The 20,479-nt window shown below is 42.1% G+C and overlaps 1 protein-coding gene across 1 annotated transcript; it reads left to right on the plus strand.

Moving 5' to 3' along the window:
• The first annotated feature begins 3,172 nt into the window (after nucleotides 1–3,172).
• Nucleotides 3,173–19,240, plus strand: LOC146180790 (uncharacterized). The gene is made up of 6 exons (XM_084575657.1): nucleotides 3,173–3,255; nucleotides 8,307–9,032; nucleotides 15,786–15,854; nucleotides 17,950–18,011; nucleotides 18,349–18,451; nucleotides 19,179–19,240. The coding sequence occupies exons 1-6, from the start codon at nucleotides 3,183–3,185 to the stop codon at nucleotides 19,238–19,240; spliced, it is 1,095 nt and encodes a 364-aa protein (XP_084431783.1). The 5' UTR covers nucleotides 3,173–3,182.
• Nucleotides 19,241–20,479: the final 1,239 nt, after the last annotated feature.

Genomic DNA, 20,479 nt, shown 5'->3' on the forward strand with positions numbered 1-20,479 from the left:
CGCCGGCATAACATTGACTGTAGAGAAGCCTGGGAGGTTGGTTTGGCTACAGTGAACTAGAAGTATTTGGCTGCGGAGCGGAGCGGCTGCATGCGGGGCCCTCCTGATCAGCCCCCCGGCCTGCGTGCCGGGGGCGGGAGATGAAGGGCTCCTTTTCGGTGGAAATAGTTGCATTCATTCATTCTGTATGCTTGTGTTACTTGTGTTGCTTCTTGACAAGCAATACCGGGACTATTTTTTTTGGCGAACTGTCTCTGTGACAGTGGTGAAAGCAGTGAAAGTGCGCGCCGTACTACATGCGTGCATTTTTTATTACTGTGAAGGGCTCTGAGTACAACGGCTTTTGCAACTCTGTCCTCATCGGCATAGTAAATTCAGTCGTTGGAGCATGCCGCCCAAAAAACGCTACTGCGCTTATTTAGAGCCTAATTCGACTTCAATGAAAGTTCCGCGGCAGACAGTCTGGAGCCAGCAACGGAAGGCACAAGCGGCATCTGCTGATCAAGGCTTTGCAGTAAGTCGTGCCACTCTGCCTTTGTTATATCTCGCTAGCTATTTGGCGTTGAATACTAAACAAACACGTGATGACGTGGGAAGGGTACGCTGTGGCAGAAATATCACAATCTTAGTGCAGGAACTTTGCTAACGTGACGGTCCTTGTTCGTCCGCTGCACGTGTGCATGTGCGTCTGTACCATGGTCTGTATGCTGCCTTCGGCTTCAGTGTCAAGAGTGCTAAAAGATAGTGGTTTCACGAAAAAACATTGCATATGTTGCAGTTTTGCAGACACTCTTTCATTGTGAGCTGCTTTACTTCACATACCGCCGAGCGCACTGGCAGAGCACAGAAATGTATTTTTTTTTTCAGGTCTTATGCTGTTTGTCGCGCTAGAGCAGACAGCACTAAAGCAGGCATATTAGAGCGCTGGTGTGATGTGTTGCAGAACAAATTTACTGAAAAATTAGAGCAGCTGCTTTTCCCAAGGACACAAATCTGGCGCTCTTACTGATCGCTTGTGTGTGGGCTTCGACCCCTCAGTATGAACATTTTGATTTGTTTGCTTTGCAGATCACTGCTCGAACTCTGTAGAAAGCTTGCTTTCAATAATGTGGCCATATTTCATGGACCTAAGCAGTGACTGGGATAATGGGACTAGTTTTTCTCATGTTCCCTTAATCTCATGCATTATTATTTGCCATAAATAAGCTCTCAGTAGACTTAGCTTAGTTCATGTCCATTTAGCTAAAATTAGAGTTATTTTTCCATGCTCGGAAGCCACGTATTATCTAGCTCAATGCTAACCTCTGTAGGCATTTAGTGTTCACTACCTAAGCAGTGTTTAATGTTCTTATTGAAACCTGCAAAGCATACAGCATGGATTTGATTTTTGAAAGTCAACCTTGAGAAGATTGTTATCTGCTGTACCATGCTGGCATTCAGCAAGTGAAAGTGTCTGCATTGACTTGATGAAGATGACGCAGAGTGTGTAGGGCTAAGCGGTTCCCATCGAGCCTGGACTAGTGCTACACACTAGTGTGTGGTTTTCCACTGCAACAATATCAAAACCTAGTCATGTATCTTTTTACAGAAAAATGTCATGTAGGCTTTTGTAGCACACGTCAGTTAATTTTGAGCATTTACCCTGGAAATTTCACCCAGTGTTCATAGAAAAGACACTGCTTTTTTTTTTGTGATATCAGTTCTGCCTTGACTCAATTTCTCTTTGCGGCCAGCATGCAACCAGTACAGTTAGGTAGTCACATGGCTCAGCTGTTTTGCTTTAAAAGAACCAAGATATCCATTTCATCATGAGCACCTCATTTCCTTATATTTGTTTGCTGAACAGTAAATGTTATTTACGGCATACACATCGTGCACCTGTTCTTTGTCATTGAACTTCAGTTTGTCGTTTTTCGAAGTGTAAACCATAGTGAAACTGAGCTTGCCTTCATTTGAGTGCTTTATGACAGATGCGATATGTATTTAGTGTTGCATTGGTGAGGCTTTTGCTTTCAAGAAAAGGCATACAAATTACAGAGGGCAATGTGTGTTCAAGGACATTGTGCTTCTTTAGCATAACAGTATGCATGGCTGGCACCCTACAAGCATTATTATGAAGTGTGGCATGCTTTCTTTCAAGTATACAACATTGTTGTTCTTTTCTTCTTTTTTTTTTACAGCTACCTGCTGATGGTCTGCTTCCCGCAGACTCAGCTGAAACTCCTGAAGTCACCACTCAAGACCCTGAGCATATTGACCCAGATGAAGCCCATGGCTTGTTAGATGACCATTTGGTACAAGATGAAAATGGAATTCAAGAAGAGGGTGGCACTGCTCAAAGCCTGGCCATTACTGACCCAGATGAAGAACTTTTGGAGTTCATGAGGATCAATTCAGAGCTAACGCTGCCCAATCAAAAAACCACAGTACTGCAGGCAATGCTCTTAGTGATAACATTTGTTCTATCAGCAGGCCTGCCCTGGACACAAGTGGACAGCTTATTGAAGCTCTTGAATGCGATTTCGGGACATGAAGTCTTTCCCGCCTCAAAATATGCATTTAGGAAGCTGTGGGAATTGAAGCGGTCAAAGATGATGGAAATTCATTCATATTGTTCCACTTGTCATGCCCTGAGAATGGCCACGGGTCCTGACCATCATCACTGTGAGACCTGCGGAGATACCTCCACCTTGATGAAAGTTTTGAAAAAAGGGAGTTTCTTCATCACAATGAATGTGAAACAACAGCTACTCTCTCTGTTGAAAAGCACAGGGAGGCTTGTCGGGGAAAATCTAAAGAAAATTGCAGCATGGGATATAGCAGTCAGGGGATATACAGAGACATCACTGATGGTGGCCTCTACAAGAAAACTCGAGCTGAGTTGTCATGGAGTGACCTCACAGTGACCATTAACAGTGATGGTTCTCCTGTAGTCGAGTAAAGGGTCATTATGGCCAATTCAGCTTTGCCTAAATGAACTGCCAGTTCCACAGCGATGGAAGAACATTCTAGTGGGTGGGATCTGGTTTGCCAAGGAGCATCCACCGGCCCACCTTTACCTCAAGGCATTCATCGACAAATTTAACAAGATTGGTAGCCTGACATGGTCCTTTTCTGGAACAGTCGTGACATCAACAGTGAATGTTGTGTGCTGCAGCGTAGATTCACCAGCACGAGCTGCAATGTTGAACGCCAAGCAGTATAATGGATACTACGGCTGCTCCTGGTGCTTACAGAAGGGGACACTCATTGATGGTGAGGAATTTTTACAGTATGATTGAAATTCAGGCTTGCTAGGATGTGCATTTAACAGCAGGCATGAATTGAATACAGGGATTTTTTGGAAATAAGGTTTTTTCGCAGCATGTAACTGCAGAGCTATATGCTCACATATCACGCTAGATGGCGTGACTTGGAAAAGTACCCTACCTATTTGGAAGAGAACAGCTTCATTTTCAGAGAGAGCTACTGCGAATTGGTTATTGTGCAATGATCCAGTGTGTGCCCCAGTCAGAAGGCAGCCTCATCTTTGTAGTGTGTGGTATATTGATCTGAATTACAGTTCATTGTCTGTGTAGGTCCCTCTGTGCTAATGTGAATTTAGTTCCCCATTACTAGTTTTTACAGCTAATATTCTAGCTAAAAACATTTTGCAGGACTTTCATTGAATGCTGTGCTATATCCAAGTGCAGTATAACACTGTGCGGGTTTAATTGTCCAGCCTGGGCCGGCTATGTCAATTATATGAACTAGTAACTATATAAAACTATAACTATATATAGTATGAAGGAGCACTGAACAAAGGTAAAGGGGGTACGTCTCAGTTCGCAGGTAAAGTCAACGTTTCGACTAGTGGACTTGTCTTTGTCTGTGCAAAGCGCTCATCACTGGCAGGGGTTTAAATATGCTTTTGCTTCCGAAGAAGGAAAGTTGGGGAGGGGACAGTGGGTGAGAAGAAAGTAGGTGAAGGAGTGGGGAGTGGAGGATGGGTGAGAAGAAAGTAGGTTATGAAGTGAAAAAAAAATAATTCTTCACTATGTATTTCTCAGCCTGGAATCAAGGATCCTGTGGCCTGCAAAACAAGTAAAAGCGGCAGTACCAGGAAAAACTACAATACTGGGTAGATGATTAGTGACCACTTAAGCCGGTTTGGTGCAGATACACCTTACAAAGGTACCTTTGCAAGGGCCCTGATAAGGAATATATCTAACGGGGACAATTAAAACTTTCTGCAAAGGGGGGGGGGGGAGTACAAAGACAGAATAGTAACCACAGAGTGAACCACAACTGACATGCAAAAAAGGAAAAAAAAAAGCTCAAGGACAAACTCAAGTAACAAGTGATAAGAAGAAAATGTGTTTGGAGAAACATGTGCAGCTTATGCTATTGTGGAGGGGAATAGTGTACAGTCGTGAGCAAAAGTGGAGAGACCACGCTAACTGCTACGGTTGCTTTTTTGATGTATAAAACGATGTGCCAGAGAAAATTGCTTGGGCAAGAAGGCAAGTATATTATGCATGGTACCTAATGCATTTCTCAGAAATAACTGTTTCACTGTCAGAAAAAGCTGGCGGGTAGTTTTCTCAAAGCGCATGGTCTCTCCACTTTTGCTCACGACTGTACATGTGTTGTGAATAAACTGTACATTAACGTTATGTGGGATTGTTTTCCCAAATATTTATGATGCAGAGGGAATATACTTAGATTCTAACATTCCTTTAGAGATAGTTATTCCTGCTGGTTCCCATGTTCTAAATTTATAAAAATTAGATATGAGTTAGATATAATTTTTTTTTTCACTTCATGACCTACTTTCTTCTCACCCATCCTCCCCTCCACACTCCATCTACTTTCTTCTCACCCACTTTCCACTTCCCAGCTTATCTTCGTAAGCAAAAGTGTATTTAAACCCTGGCCAGTGATGACCGCTTTGCCCAGACGAAGACAAGTCCACTTGTCGAAACATTGGCTCAACCTGCGAACTGAGGCGTACCCCCTTTACCCTTGTTCAGTGCTCCTTCATACCGTGTAACCAATCTTATTCCCCTCATTCTACCTGTAAATATATAATAGATATATAGTAACTGTATAAAAGAGTGCACATCCCAAATAATGTGCGACAAGAATTCCAAGTCCGCTGGAAGAAAAAAAAGGTTTCAAAAGACTGCATGAAGCAAAACACCTGTGTGTTGTGCATATATATCTGTTTGAATATGTGAAGATTTCAAAAGCAGTATACTTATATATCCAATGGCACTTTTCGTAGCATACAGACTTCTTTATTTGGTGGGAGAGGGGGGGAGGTGAGTAAAGGCAGACAAGCAAAGACTATCTTTGCACAGACGGCTGAGTGAGCAGTCGATTGAAGGCCCTTCTCCAGGAGCTCTTATGAGGGTTCAAATGTCCAGTTGTTAGCGGTAATACAAAACCGAGATGACACAGAGTGCCCTCTGCTAGGTCTGACCACGGCCGGTCTCGGGGGAGAGCGCGCACTCTTTCTTACGGCCTTCTCAATCGCAGCGGGAACAATGGGAATGTTTCTCCTTGAGTTGCGCTCTCCGCCACCGCAAGGGGCGCGACCTGCTCACTGTTCGCTCCGCGTCTGCTTCAGCGGCGGCGGGTGGCTTTTGCCTGGTTTCGCGCTGTCGCTCGCGAGTTTCGTGGTTAGTGCAGCCCCGAAATTAAAGAACACAGAACGTAGATGATGCAGCGGCATGTCGTCAACGTACTACACACGTGAACGGATATAAAAAAACACTGTCGTTCAGCAAACGTTCGACAAGCATGGCATACATTGCGGCATGGTAGCTACTTTTGTCCATTTTAGTCCGAATTTTTCCCAAGCCTGTACAAGAATAGGAACAACAACAACAACAAAACTGAATGAGAAGTGATCACATCGAAGCTTCTTCAAGGCTAACATGACAGCAACTCGACTGCTACAGCAAAACAGTCTTCAGCGTTAGATGCGAAACCATTCATGTAACACCAAAGATGAAAATAATTTCATAACAATGTAATGTAAATTGCAAAATGCTTGCATGATATAAAAGATTAGCATAACAATCAAAGTAAATGTTGTAGGGTTGAGTTTTAAATGTTATTACAATTCATATATTAGCCAATGTGTGGTACGTATTATACATATTATTTTAATTTTGCAAATAAACATTGTTTTAATGAAATTTTTACATGCTATTAAGCTTGTTATGAAAGCACTAAAAAATGGTTTGATATTCATGACACCCCTTGTGCTCGAAGTGGTAAAAAGAGGCCAATAAATGATGAAGGTGATACTCGATGTAATGACTTACAAATGAGTTCACCTGCTATATCGAAAGTATGCAAGAAACTTTGAAGCGTTAAAGAAGGACACTCTCACTGAAGACCCATTTCAAGCCCTATATAGCGACCCATTGAGGCTCTCTTCGGGAAAATAAGGTTAATGTGCAGAAGGGAATGACATATGCTAGATGCGAGGGCCATAACAGCTAGCGGCACATGACTAAATTGTCAAGACAGACGTTTCATCTGAGAGCAAAATCAAGGCACTGAAGGAAGTGATGGCATCTCCTACCATCCCATTTCCCACTGTCACATATTCCAGTTTACCTTACGCCGCTGGATATATCGTTTAGTTAATCAACTTCGGGTGTGATGCTTGCTCTATTCTTCTTGAAACTAGCGAAAGAAGCAGCCCCATGTAGTACGCTCTTCTACGAGGACAATGTTCTAGTGGACTGCATTATCCGAAATCAGAGCTTGTTGCCCTATTGGACAAGCTTTTCTTTCTTTTTTTTTTTTAGGAAGCGTTGCTGTGCACCTACTATACACACAAATGTTTCCGAAGTATATATACTTAAGATCCTGATTCAGTCAGCATTTCAGAATTCAACACTGAGTTGCCCGAAAGGAATTGACAACAGATGTTATTAGGTCCGCTTCTTTGATATTTGAAACATTTCTCAGAATTCTTCTTCTCAATTAATTACACCAGGAAAGTGACAGAGAACACCGAGAGGCCAACTCCTTATGTGCACAAGCCGTGCAGGAAGATTTTGAGACTGAATTTTCTAGACGCAGGTCGCATTTTGATGAATTGATGAACATATAGTGCAATGTGTAACTTTGAAGGACAATTCTTTTATTGTTTGCCGCTCTTTTCAATTCTGCTTAACTGTTTATGCCGATTTCCTTGATTAAAAGTAGTCGCTAGACTACATATACATCTTCGGTCTTTCAAATGACTGATATGTTTTGAACGAAGCTAGAACAGCCTACTCTACTAGATAAGTGAAATTTTTACTATATGAGTAAATTTTTGTTCTTTACTCTGAATCTGAGACGCGCCATGAATTTTTGCCCGTGCCTCTTCTGATCTAAACGAAAACGGTAGCGGTTGACAGAATCTCCACCCAACAGTTCACTATGCACTCATGTCAGGTCGCGCTACACCTGCTTAAAACATTCAAAGGCACATTGCATAGCCTGGTAAATTTAGTTTTGTAGAAAACTTAGGGGTGAAAAATGTTGAAGTGTTCCCGAAGCTTCATTCGACCGTGCAAGGCCGCAGTGACGAAGGAGAGCGCGCGTGAGCGGATTGTTGACTGCATTTTATTCCTCGTACATGATAAATATTCGATGTTGATTACGGACTTTGCATAAACCATAAGGGGCGAATGTCAGGACCTGCCGGTTGCAACTGACGTGGGCGAAGCTAAAAGCGAGCGCGCGTTTCTCTTGCGCGTGAATGGCTGTAGCGGAGGAGCAGCGGTGGGGCGGTGGCGACCCCACCGAGGCGCGGCGGGCGGTAGAAACAGACCCCATTGGAGAGGCCGTAAGAGAAGAGAAGCGCTCTCTAACTCGAGACCGGCCGTGGTCTGACTGAAGGTTCTCACTGATAACAAAAAAGAAAAAATCTCAAGCTGGTGGTGTTATGTACTTCAGGAGGCGCACGCTCATGCAAATGAGCTGTATGTCATACTTTGCAGTGCTCCGTATGACCTTCACTGTAGTAGAGTGTGCTGCTGGATTTTATGCATTTTATTTTTATCTTTCTCGCTTGTGTCATGGAATACCACCAGGCGGGCTCAGCCAGAGTTAGTTGTACCAACCCACTGAGTAGGGCTGATTAAGCTCAGTCTTGAAATGAGCTTTCTCTCATACAGCATAAACAAAAGCACTAGTTGGTAAATGTGGGTTTGTCAGTGGAAGAAAAATTTATTCCTTTTCTGTGTGCAGAAAGTTTATAAACATTTGATGGTGAATTTAGCATATGGCATAACAACTTGATCTCTGCTTTTCAGGAACACTCAAGTACACCATGGAAGGCAACAACATGCTGGAGCGGGACCACAGTATGGTTTTAAGTGCTATGAATCTAGCTGATAAAAAGGGGCATCCTGTAGATGGGATCAAAGGCCCGTCTCCTGTTGCCAGCCTTGGAACATTGGACTTGGTGTGGGGCTTTCCACCTGATTATATGCATTGTGTGCTAGAGGGTGTGGTTTCTCAAATTATGGATCTTTGGCTTTGTTCAACAGGGTGTGCATGGTATATTGGAAACAGGATTGGATGTCTGAACCAGCGAATTTTAATGATTCGTCCACCAATCTTTTTCACACGTCTTCCGCGGCCGCTTTCTGAAAGGTCTTATTGGAAGGCAACAGAATGGAAGTTTTGGCTTCTGTATTACGCAGTGCCTTGTTTGAGGAACATTCTTCCAGAGAGATACCTCACTCATTTTGCCCTTTTGTCACAGAGTGTATTCACACTCTTGAAAGCTAATATTGAGGAGGCAGAGATTTTTTCTTCTGAGAGGCTGCTGAAGCAATTTGTTGAAGAAATTCCCATGCTGTATGGAGCGAGCAGCTTTAAATTTAATGTCCATCAATTGATTCACCTTGCAAAGTCTGTGCGTATGACTGGGCCATTGTGGGCTACATCTACATTCCCTTTCGAAGGAGGCAATGGCGAACTCTTGACTCTTGTCTCAGCAGCCAAAGGCGTACCTCACCAAATAGCGGAACGATGTAATTTGCATGAAGTTCTGAGGACACTTAAACGTCTGGTGCCACTGCCTCCATTCTTAAATAAACAGCAGCAGTTAATATCAGGAAAGAGGACAAAGAGGGACATTCCAGCAGTGTTGGGTGCCCCATTACCCACTCCTGTTTTGGAGGATTGTGCTCGCAGCATAATAATGGAAGCCATAGGAACGATAAGAGTGACTGAGTACCATAGGGCTCAGTTCAGAGGGATTGTTGTGCACAGTGCATGCTACCAGCGAACAGAAAAGACATGTTCTCAGTATGTAGAAGATGATGAAGGAAAAATCTTGCGTGTGCTTAGAGTGTTTTCAATAGAAAGTCGCATTTTTCTGTTGTGCCAGGAACTCATTTCAGAACAAAGTTATATGTCTTTCTTGTACACTATTGAACATCCCCCAACTAACATAGGCCTGGTCTTACTTCCACATGAAAAAATCATTTCACCATGTGTATTTGTAGAGCAAAATGACCAGTTGTTTGTTGCCAAGATACCAAATCTTTATGAGACTGATTAGGTCTTTCAGCGATCCATCAAAACTTCAATTGAGCTCTATAGAAGCCAGTCATACCTGTGTCACATGAGCAGTTTTGACTCAGCAAGTGCCATGAGGTAGTTCTCAGTGGCCATTGATCTCTATGAGCGTTCACTCAATGGAGATTCACTATGAACATTAGGATTTTAAGAGCCAAAGGGAATAGCCGCACACTCACCATAGCTTGAAAGAGCCAGGAAAAAATTCCAAATAAATAAAATAAACTCTTGGTCAAATTACATAATTTTGAAATGCATTAATGAGGTCATGAGCTATTTTTTATTAGGCAGTCAACAAGATACCTTCACAGAATTTGCAGTGGTCGAATGCAGTGCCTCCTTATAAAGGTTTGGTTTGGTTTGTGGGGTTTTAGGTCCCAAAGCGACTCAGGCTGTGAGAGATGCCATAGTGGAAGATTGGAAATTCCGGCCACCTGTTCTTTAACATGCACCCACATCCCACAGCACACTGGCGCCTTGATTTTCACCTCTATCGAAAAGTGCCCGTTGAGGCCGGGATTTAATCCCGCATTCTAGGGAACAGTAGTGGAGCGCCGTAACCATCTGTGCCACCCAGGCGGGGCCTTCCTTATAAAGGAGGCACTTTAAAGTGTAGACAAATGGCATGGCTATGGCATGCCATAGCATTTTGTCCTTGTGCACCTTTAAGTGCACTTAGCGAAAACAGACCAAGAAGAGCCTGCAAGAACTGCAAACTATAGCAGCTACAAATGCAGCAAAGAGTACTGCAGAGCAGGGGTAGCTTCACCAGCAAAAATGAATGCATCTGAAACGTATGAAATTGAAAATGTTTTAAAAATTGTTGCCCTGGGTGAAATCTGCCTCTGTGGAGCTACTGAACGTAGTCTGCTTCAGTGGTGTGAGAAAAGCATTGGTTACTCGACCAAGAAGCTGGCAACCGCAACTAGCCGAGCTGCACCTCGCGGTTCCGCCAGATGTTTGGCATGTTCAGTTCTGGGTCTGAAGTCTTCGAACGCGGGTTGACTGACTGCACCTAGAAACCCTATACCCATTACATAAAGAGCGTACTTGTGTTTATTTATGTGAACAAGACGCCTGAAGCTAGGCATGTGGGCCATGTCCTAAAAGGCAGTAAATGATTAGCTTGCAATGCACTCACTCCCATGTTTTTCCCATTTTATTTGTCTTCTTGAACTGAGAAAAAAAAGAAAGAGAGGGAGCCCGGACCAGCAAAAGCTTTGCTAGGCTTAAAACCAGACGCCAAAATACTGATATTAGGGCATGACATCTGTGTGCGTATCAAGTGGAATTTTCACTTTCACAGCATTAGGTCGGTCCGTCAATTACTTCTGCCAGCTCCTCATGCATGCACCTTTGCACTGTGAGCGTGGTTTGGCTGATGTTGCAGCATCTCTGTTTTTATCATTTTAAAGGTTGGCTCTAGTGATCAAATGTAATTGTTATAAGTGATAATGCACTATGAGAGCATTGTTATAAGCAGCTTACTAGAAAACATGAAAAAGTTGAAACTGCTGGGCCAACGTTAATAGAACTAAGATCAGTTGCCAAACTGAGAGCTGTTTCTCGGCGCCGCCACCGCTGGCTGCTGTGAGTGGCGCTGCAGTTCTACCAGGCTCTCGTCGGCCCGAACGTGGGTTGAACACCTGCAGTGCGGGCAGCATGAGTACAGTGCGTTCCCGACTCGGCTGCTGCAGTGATCGCTTTTTGTGCTACCTGTGCTAGCGTGCAAAGTTGAAGGGGCTACAGTAACCATGCCGACGTGCTGCGTGCCGGGCTGTGCGAGCGGTTACAAAAGCGACAACAGCGAAGCGTTTTTTCTCGGCTCCGCGTGACGCGGTTCTCCGTGCGGCATGGGGCCGCGCGATTCCGCGTGTTGACAGGAAACTTTCTGACAAATCACGTGTGTGCGATCTTCATTTCTACGATGAAGACATACTGAAGACGTACAGTCATATCATTAATGGCAAGGAAGTAAAAATCGATAGGGGCAAATGGAACCTCACTGAAGGATGTGTACCGAAGGTTTTCCCTAACTGAAAAGCGCTCATTTGTCCCTGGAGTGCTCAAGCACCCTTCAAGTTCCCTCACTGAACTGGTGACTGGCATCAAGTCAGTGGTCGAGCGACAAACAGACAGAAAAAGTTTTTGGAAATCTGTTCTGGTCGATTGTTGACTTGCTTTTGAGCAGGAAGCTACCCCGAATAGCTTGTAGCCTGCACAGTTCACTGTGCAAGTGATGAAGTTTTATTTGGTAATGTGGATGCATTTTTACACACGATTCCTATATCCGAGAGGAGTAATGTGAGTAGTCAGATTAAAAATGCAAGGAAGAAGTCTCGCCTGCTGTAATTTGTGCATTCAGTAAAATGTGAAAAAGTGCTGTGAATAAAATGTAAAATTAAATTTACTTGTGTGTCTATCTGCAGCCCACTGCGTGAAAGGTCGAAAAAAAAAAAAGTACTTGCGACGCGGGCGCAGGCCAGTAACGATAAACCCACAGTTGGGAATCCCAAAAAGACAATTTTAATGTCTCGAGTTGTTGGCATCTAACCTCCTCTGTAAGCTCTCTTCTCTTGCTGGAATAAAGAAACCGACAACTCAAGAAGCAGAAGTTCGCTGTTTTCGCGGCACAGATTGCGCACGGCGCTCGGCTAAAAGTCACATGCATGCTTATTGGCGAAATGAATGCAATGCGCAAAATTCGCTTATTCTGTTAAACTGCACCACAGACAATGCTGCTCTTTGATGCAAAAGGGCTGGTATTTTTTTTTTGTTAAACATATGCACATGCATGCGGTTGAGCAGAAACTGCAGAAACATACTTCGAACTGACGATGAACCTTGCAATGATCATATTTCTAACACTATTGCACATGTCTTATATGCCACTTCAGGGAAGAAACTAACAAAACAACTCTCCTTAAAAAAAAAAAAAAAAAAAAACTAGCGTTGCCTGAGCACCGCTCACCTGTATTGCTCGAGTTGCTGCAGTAAAGTTTTGCAGCATGCTCGCCACACACGGTTCAGACTTGATTGGTGTGCGTGAATAATTAACGATAAGTACGGCATTTAGGACACCCAGTAATTTAAAATTCCCGAATGCTACATGCTATGCCGAACGGCCGGGCCCGCAGCGTTTGATTGTGCTTCGACAGCGGCCAATTCAGCGGCTAGATAGAGCCTGTTTCGACGGCAGTGCCACCTCGCGTTAAAATTGACGCGCCGCTTCAGCAGCATGGGGAACCCGGAGAGTTTGGCAACTGATCTTAGTTCTATTAGCGTTGTGCTGGGCAGTCTATTATATCCGATACATTGTTCTAAGCAATACTGATACATTGGGTTTCACTGCACTCGATATATATCTGCGAGTATTCCATTTTTCTTACAACCATGCCATTCCTGTATTAGACCAGAGCCTTATAGTATCAGTAGTGCTTCATTTATGAGAATCTGATCCAGCTTTCCCTTGACTTGCTAGTACAGTTCCGTGTGCACCATGTTCAGTGATGCATATAGCATTTCTTTTATGGGCAGTGTTCAGGGAGCTTACTTTGTGTAGCTCTTGAATTTGTGTGCTGTTGTAGACAACATGCATCTTTTCAATTATGTGTTCGTGCCCTTGTCTTTATTACTGTGTAGCCTAGTATGGTAAGAAGTTCGAACCTGGTCTCAAAAAGGTGTTGATGCACATTTTGCTAGACTAAATAAGCGTGCCACAATAATAAGTATTCCTTTGTTGAATAAAAAAGTATGCAAGCATGGATGCTCTTCCTTTCATTGTTGCATTGCAGCACATTGTGAAAATGATGCTGATGCTTTCTTTTATTAAGTCTTAAACAAATATTAACAGTTGTACATTAGGCTCCATCATAAGCAACATAGAATTAAAACATTTTCAGCTATGCCTGCCACATGTATGGATTTCTGAAACATGGATCTGTCATTACAGCAATGGTTGTTTTAAAAAGGAATTATTTATATATTCCTCACAACTATACAAAGTGCTCAAAGTATTGACATTTTGTAAAAGTACGTCTAAGCCATTTAACTTGACCGCAACTATTCAGTGTAGTCCTGATATTGGTTTCATGTTATTCCTTCTTATTTTTCTTTATCAATTCCATCAGCAGTGCTACACAATTCAGTACTGTATGTGCAATATGTAATCTGCACCACAAGCTAGGGAAAACTTCATGGTCTTGCTGAGACTGGCTAAAGTTGGGATAGGAGAGACATCTGGGCAAGTTGGTGTGGTAACATGATGAATAACCAGCGCTAAAGACTACGACGAAGAGCAAGAAGCAAGCAGGACGGGCACTGATACTCGGACTAAAAGAATAACTTATTGCATCTTTAGTATCACATGCAGCTTAAATTGAGATGCATCAGCCTTCTGTTTTATATTAGTTCAATAATTTGCAGTTTTTACTCAGCATTTTATTTATAAGGAAGAGTTTATATATGTGAGACGTGTAAAAAACGTATAATTGCAAAACTTGCTAAACAGCTGCCTTCAGACTTTCTGAATTTAGGTAATTTAGACCAGTTTGGTGAATGCACAGTGAAACTCCATATATATTTATATGATGTGTACATAAAGTGCATGTCAAATTTTTGTATGAATTATACAGTTCAGTGTGCTGGGTTGTTAATATACATTGTGGTGCATATAATTGTATCACACCAAATTAGAGAAGCCTAATGTGCACAACACCAGATGCACATCAGCCTGGTGTGAGGTGCACATCACACTGTGTGCACACTAGCAACAATACGGTAGGCTGGTGTAGTCAGATGCCAACACATCAGCCTGGTGTGAGGAACACATCACACACAGTGTGCACACTAGCAACAATACAGTAGTCTGGTGTGGCCAGATGCCAGCACATCAGCCTAGTGTGAGATGCAGATCTAGAATCTATTGTGCACACTACCAACCTTGTACTAACCCAATATGGTCAAATGTGAAATTAAGGCCGGGTGGATGTGCACATCATAACACACCAACTCAGTCTGGTGTAAACGCTAGAACACACTAACACAGTAAGATGTGCCCACTAAACACACTACAGAAGTCTAGTGTGCCCACCAGAACACATTGCATCAGTCTAGTGTGCCCACCAGAACACACTACTGTGGTCTGGTGTTAACACTAGAACACATTAGCCAACCTGCTGTTAACACTAGGAAACACCAGAACACAACAAAAAATCCTGGTGTATTTTTCAACTGGGTTTTACAGCTTGCTTATAGGTCTTGCACTAAAGTCCATATGTTTTTCATCTGAGGGAATGAGTGCAAAGTAGGTGGTGAATGACCTGTCGAAAGGTTACATTTGAAAAGCTATCGGATTGTTGGTTTTCAGAATACAGCTGCCAATACTCCATTTTAATGAGAATGCCAGCAAAGGACAAGCCACCACAGCTGAAGGCCTGTAATGGAAAATAAAGAACCCAAAAGCAAGGAAGGGTACAGTTGTTGACTGTCCTGTGAAAGCTGAGCCTACATATGGTAGGCAGTATGCTTAGCACTAGGAAAAACAAAAGTACAATTTTAAGGTTCAAGATCTCAGATATGTAAGGGCCAAATTTGTTACATCTTTTATATGGAATGTTCAATTAACCATTTATTTTTCAGTCTGTACACTCCAGTTTAAAGGTGCAAAGTGGACGAGGATGTCCATATCTGTGACATAAAAGTTCTCAGCCTCCTAGTGACGTGAATATAATAAAATCTATAAATTGGTGCCGCCTAGCACTATGGAACACCGACAGCGAGCCCTGAAACGAAAATGGTCTTTGGCCACACTGCTTCATATGGTCATTGCAGGCCTTGCTTTATATACCTGCATTACAATGTTAACTGTAATCTTTCATCTAACTACCAATATCGGCTTTAGAATGAGGCTTCACCAGTGTTTCGGTGTCATTATCAACCAGATATTCAGAAATAACTCCACGCCATCTGAGGGTTCTAGTACAGGAATTTTCATGCTAAGTACAGCTGCATACGATCACCAATAAGAGGGCTTTGCTATACATGCGTTTTAAGCATACTGTTGTAAGACTGGTTAATGTGTGGTATATTTGAAAGGATAATGCTAACGTGTCATCACTTTTTGTTCTCTGTAGTTGTCCTGTTCTTTTTGCACCTTTAAGTATTAAGAAAGGATAACACTCCTATATACACTTCTTCTGCAGGCTGCTTCTGCAGCAAACCCTTCGAGTGCGCCACCCCCATGAGCCACTCTTTCCCGAGACCTCCCAAAGGTGACCTCGTGGCAGCTAGGTCTAGGTTTGCCAGTGACATGGGGAGCACCACCTTGTTATACAGGTGGGCATTCTCTAATACTACCAAGTCAGAAGTGTTAAAACATTTTAGTTTTAGAATAATTTATTGGCTGGCCACAGGTTCATTATCTACCATGAAGCATTGCAAAAGTTGAAAATTTCAGGTTACAAGGCAGTTCACTTGGAACAGAACATCTTTATTCATGCTTCTTTGGTGCCTTACACCTAAATATGCAAACAAATTTATAAGCTGCACAATTATCGTGATGTGTTTGAGGTGATTAGTCACCCATAAAAAACTCCACCTATCAAAACTGTAGGTGGAGTAGAGTGCACAAAATACATTCTAAGTGAGCCTCCTTTCCCTCATATGCAATATCAGCACATTGAAAGCAAAATTATACTGTTAACAAGGTGGATGCAAATGCAATTCTAGATAATTCCCTACCAGAAATAGTTAGGCTGAAATCTGGCATGCTTAAGAACAATACTCCTGAAAAAAAGAAAGAAAAAAAAAGGGAAGAAGGGCTCCTATGTGTTGTTACTTCTTTGAAATGCCATGGCACACTTTGCAGTCACTTGTCCTAACTGTGCACTGACCCTCTTGTGCACTCCTCGATCTGCGTATTACAGTGATATCTGGCTAATATGGACAGTTATATCCAGAAAAATTGTAATGTGACTGGTATACAAATAACAAGTAACACATTATAGCCAGGGAGCATGATTTTTACTGCAACAAAACAAGCAATTTATGTGAGGACAGATACTTCAAATCCTGTTTTTTGGTCCAGTGACTGGAATACATTCAGGTTTTATGAAGCTTTGCACCTCCAAAATTAATGAGGTGCTCTTTGCTTTCACTTGATTACCTAGCAAACAATATGAATAATCACTGACTGGGTCCTATTATATTTTTGAACCTTTCTTTACTTAAGCTGAAACTGAACTTGACTTTCACAGCTCTCACCACCTTAATTCAATTCCACTTTCTGGTTTACTGCCTTCTATTACCTATGAAGCATATTGCCTTGCCAAATACACAAAAGGCACACATGACCAGTCCATCCATTACTTATTTGCCATCAACCACCTGCCTACCCACCACCCCAATGTTCGTTTAGTTGTGTGCCCCTCAGGAAAGAAAGTAATCAAAAAGGGTGAAGCCAATTTCATTCTGCTATTGCCTTACTTTCTTTTTCTGCCTTTGACAGCCTTGTTTACCAAATCTGTGTCCACAAAGGACTTCTTTCATAAATGTTAAGTCAGCTTCGCCTCAATGCTGCATGACCCACTACTGGTGGAACAGCAATTTTGGAAGCTATATTATAGCCGCTCTTCATGTGACCTATGCAGCAGAATAAACATAGTTTCCATAGCAGCACTACCTGCAGAGCAGTAATATGCAATTTTAGTAGTTTATTTATGAAAGCGAAATTACAGAATGAGAAAAGGGGTTTAAATTAAGTCAAATTGCATGTCCTGCTTTTAGCACACAAATAAGTCATCAATATCTAGGCAATAATTAGTACAGCAGGAATAATGGACGAAGATCAGTCCGACAAGTTCAGTCGTGTCCGACTCTTCGGGACCCTATGGACCATATCTCGCCACGCTTTCTGTTCTCTCCACAAAGTTTTGTATTATTAGCAAGACATGACTGTAAACAAATTAGCCCAGAAGTTCTGACTGAAGTATACATATACAAAGTAATCAGGACAATAATGAGAATGGCAGTATCGCAGGACAATTAGATGTTCTGCTAGTAACAAAGAACGAGGTAAAGAAAGCTTTAGAACCTATGAAAAGGGGGAAACCAGCTGCAAAAGATCAGGAAACTATAGATTTATTGAAGGATGGTGGGGATATCATGCTAGTAAAAGCTATGTAAACAAACACGCTGGGGGTGCAGTCGTAATCCATGTTGAACTGCAAGAAACCTGTTTTGCAGTGGACACAAATGCCTGCAGCATGCAAGAGATGAAACAAGATAGCACTCTTAGCATTGATGCCTTTGTAGTACATCGAAAATCCATCTTTCTTGGATCCTAATTTTGTGACTGTTTTTGTGCAGCTCTAGGGCTGGCTGCACAAGAAATGGATGTCATGGTTGGGACCATCAGTTACGCAGGAGAGGTCAGTAGTATTTTGCCAGCTTCTTTGCATTTTATTTTGCCAGTGAAGCAAACAAATATTTCCTTGTGACTTGGCAGATGCCATCACAAATTTTTCCTGTCATAACCAGTCTTCAAGGCTTTATTTAAAAAAAATAGATGTTTTTTAGCTACATATGTGCATTTTTACTACCATATTTTATTTCTTAGAGTACACGAATGTGCTAAGCCATTGCTTTCGGAAAGTGAGGGGTTACGTTACAGGCCACCACAAGCTTCCAGTGAAGTAGGAAGGTTGTAACAGTTTAACATTGGTGATGTTTGCAGACTTATAATCTTCAAATTCTCTTTAAATTCAGACTGCTGTAATTCTAGAAGGGTGTCATTATTCAACATCCACTAAGACACCAGAACTCAACCCAGAATATTGTGTGACGAATCATGAGCCTCAGAACAAGGCAGGTATTTTAAAATTCTACATGTGCGGTTATGCAGAAGCTTTTTGAATGTTTTGGCTAACAGGGGACTAGAGCAGGGTTCCTAAATAGTTTAGTCCTGCAGAAACCCAATAGTTGTTTGATTTATGGAACCCCACCTTTTTGATCTCCATCCTTATCTGCATGACATTCATCTGAAAAGAATGCAGATGCTGGCAGTTCAAGAAATGGCCAAATCAATTAAAGGGAACGGACAGGGTTGTTTTATTAATAATTTTAACAACCCAAACTCATCAGTAAAAATTATATTTATTTCTTCAAACTAAGAAAATCATAAGAATGTGTGTCTACTGTGTGCATATGCACCTCAACACATCGAAGAGTGCACAGCAGATGACATGGGGCAGAAATGCCCTTGTGAAGTTAGCAATCAGTGGTTGTCAGAAACGAAAAAATTATTTCAAAGATTATCTATGGAATGAAATGATCTTAACTTTGAGGAGTTATAATATGACGTGTGATTAAATAGAATAAACCGTTCATGTTTAAAAAATAGAAGTTATGGCCTCTTTATTAGTGATTGTCTTAACAGCAAAACAGTCTTGATTGCTTCTAAAATAATATGGACAAAGGAAAGAAGTTTTAAACATGTCAGTTTAGAATGTTGAGTGTAGAGAAAAAGTGTACTGGGCAGGTGCTGTGCTATATATTTTATTTTCTAGACTGTTATCTTCTACATTTTTTGTCAAAAGGACTCAGTCCCAACCAGCCCAAGAAAACAAAAGTTATGGGAGACACTTCAGCTCCACCTTGATCTTTGTGAGCATTCAAGTCAAATTAAAAGGTCTGCATAGACTGTGTAAATAATTTTTAAAAAGTACTCTCGGCAACTGCTCACAACTTGTGTGCATGACTGGCAACGCATCCTAATTTTTATGATGGTGTAGCTTCCTATACTAGCTTAACGTACCTTCACTCAAAGGTAGTTTTACGTTAATAGATAGCTTTCACACATCACTTTTGTTTCAGGGTGGACTCGAATTTGAATCTGCCAGAACTGCGGTACGACGGGACAGAAACGTAATTATCTGCATGCGGCTCAAATAAAGCCCATGGCATTGCGATTACGCTTGAAATATTTGCTTAGTAAATATGACATGAAGTACAACTATGAAGAAAGAAATAAATTTGCAGGCGGGATCCTCCAGCACCAGGAAGCGGTGCGATGGCTGGAGACTCCTCGTGGTACTTCTGTTTAGTAATATTCGTGCACTTGTTGGTCATAGTCGACTAGCTATCACCCCGAATGAATCCTACCTACTATAAACTTGTATGCGGTTTAAAAAGTGTAAGTGCTTTCAACTGACCAAGTTTAATAACTGTCTTCAACTTATTTTTAAAGGGCTTCCGATATGGACAGTGAAGATGGCCATGAAAGGTATGTATGTGCAAATAGTTTTACTTGCAGGTCCTGCTCACTAAGAGGATTCGGTGCTTTATTTTCAGCGTAGTCCCTGAGCGCAGTAATGGCGTCGGGAACCTACCGACAGAGGAGGTTACGCACCGGGTCCCCCAGACAGGGAGATCTCAAAGCAGAACGTCGGGAGGTGCACAGGAACCGAGCAAGTAGGTCACAATTTACTTATAATCAATTGCTAATTGTTATCAAATGACAGAGATCCCAAATTTAGCGATATGCAAGGGATGGAGTGAAATGTAGCCGGGGTTAACCTTTTATTTTTTTCTTGTGACAAATTTAATTACTTCATACTAACTTGCCTGTCTATGACTTTTATCACGCTTCTAGTCGATCACGCTGAAAACACGCGCCTGAAACGTTTGCGCAAAGCTACTGCTTACCAAAATTTATTCATTAGGCTTTTAAAAAATAATGCGAGATTTAAAATGCACCTATAGAGTCACGCCCTGCGCCCAGTGTAAACGCAAAGCTCTTTCGGGGGCAGCTTCCACAGATAGGCGGAAATTCTTTTTTTTCCCCGATATGTGCCACCAATTCATCTTTGATTGCGAGGTAGCTTTCGAATGCTCGAAA

Source organism: Amblyomma maculatum, chromosome 8, assembly GCF_055883805.1.
Source record: "Amblyomma maculatum isolate TAMU_Amacu chromosome 8, ASM5588380v1, whole genome shotgun sequence".
Lineage (NCBI taxonomy): Eukaryota > Metazoa > Arthropoda > Arachnida > Ixodida > Ixodidae > Amblyomma > Amblyomma maculatum.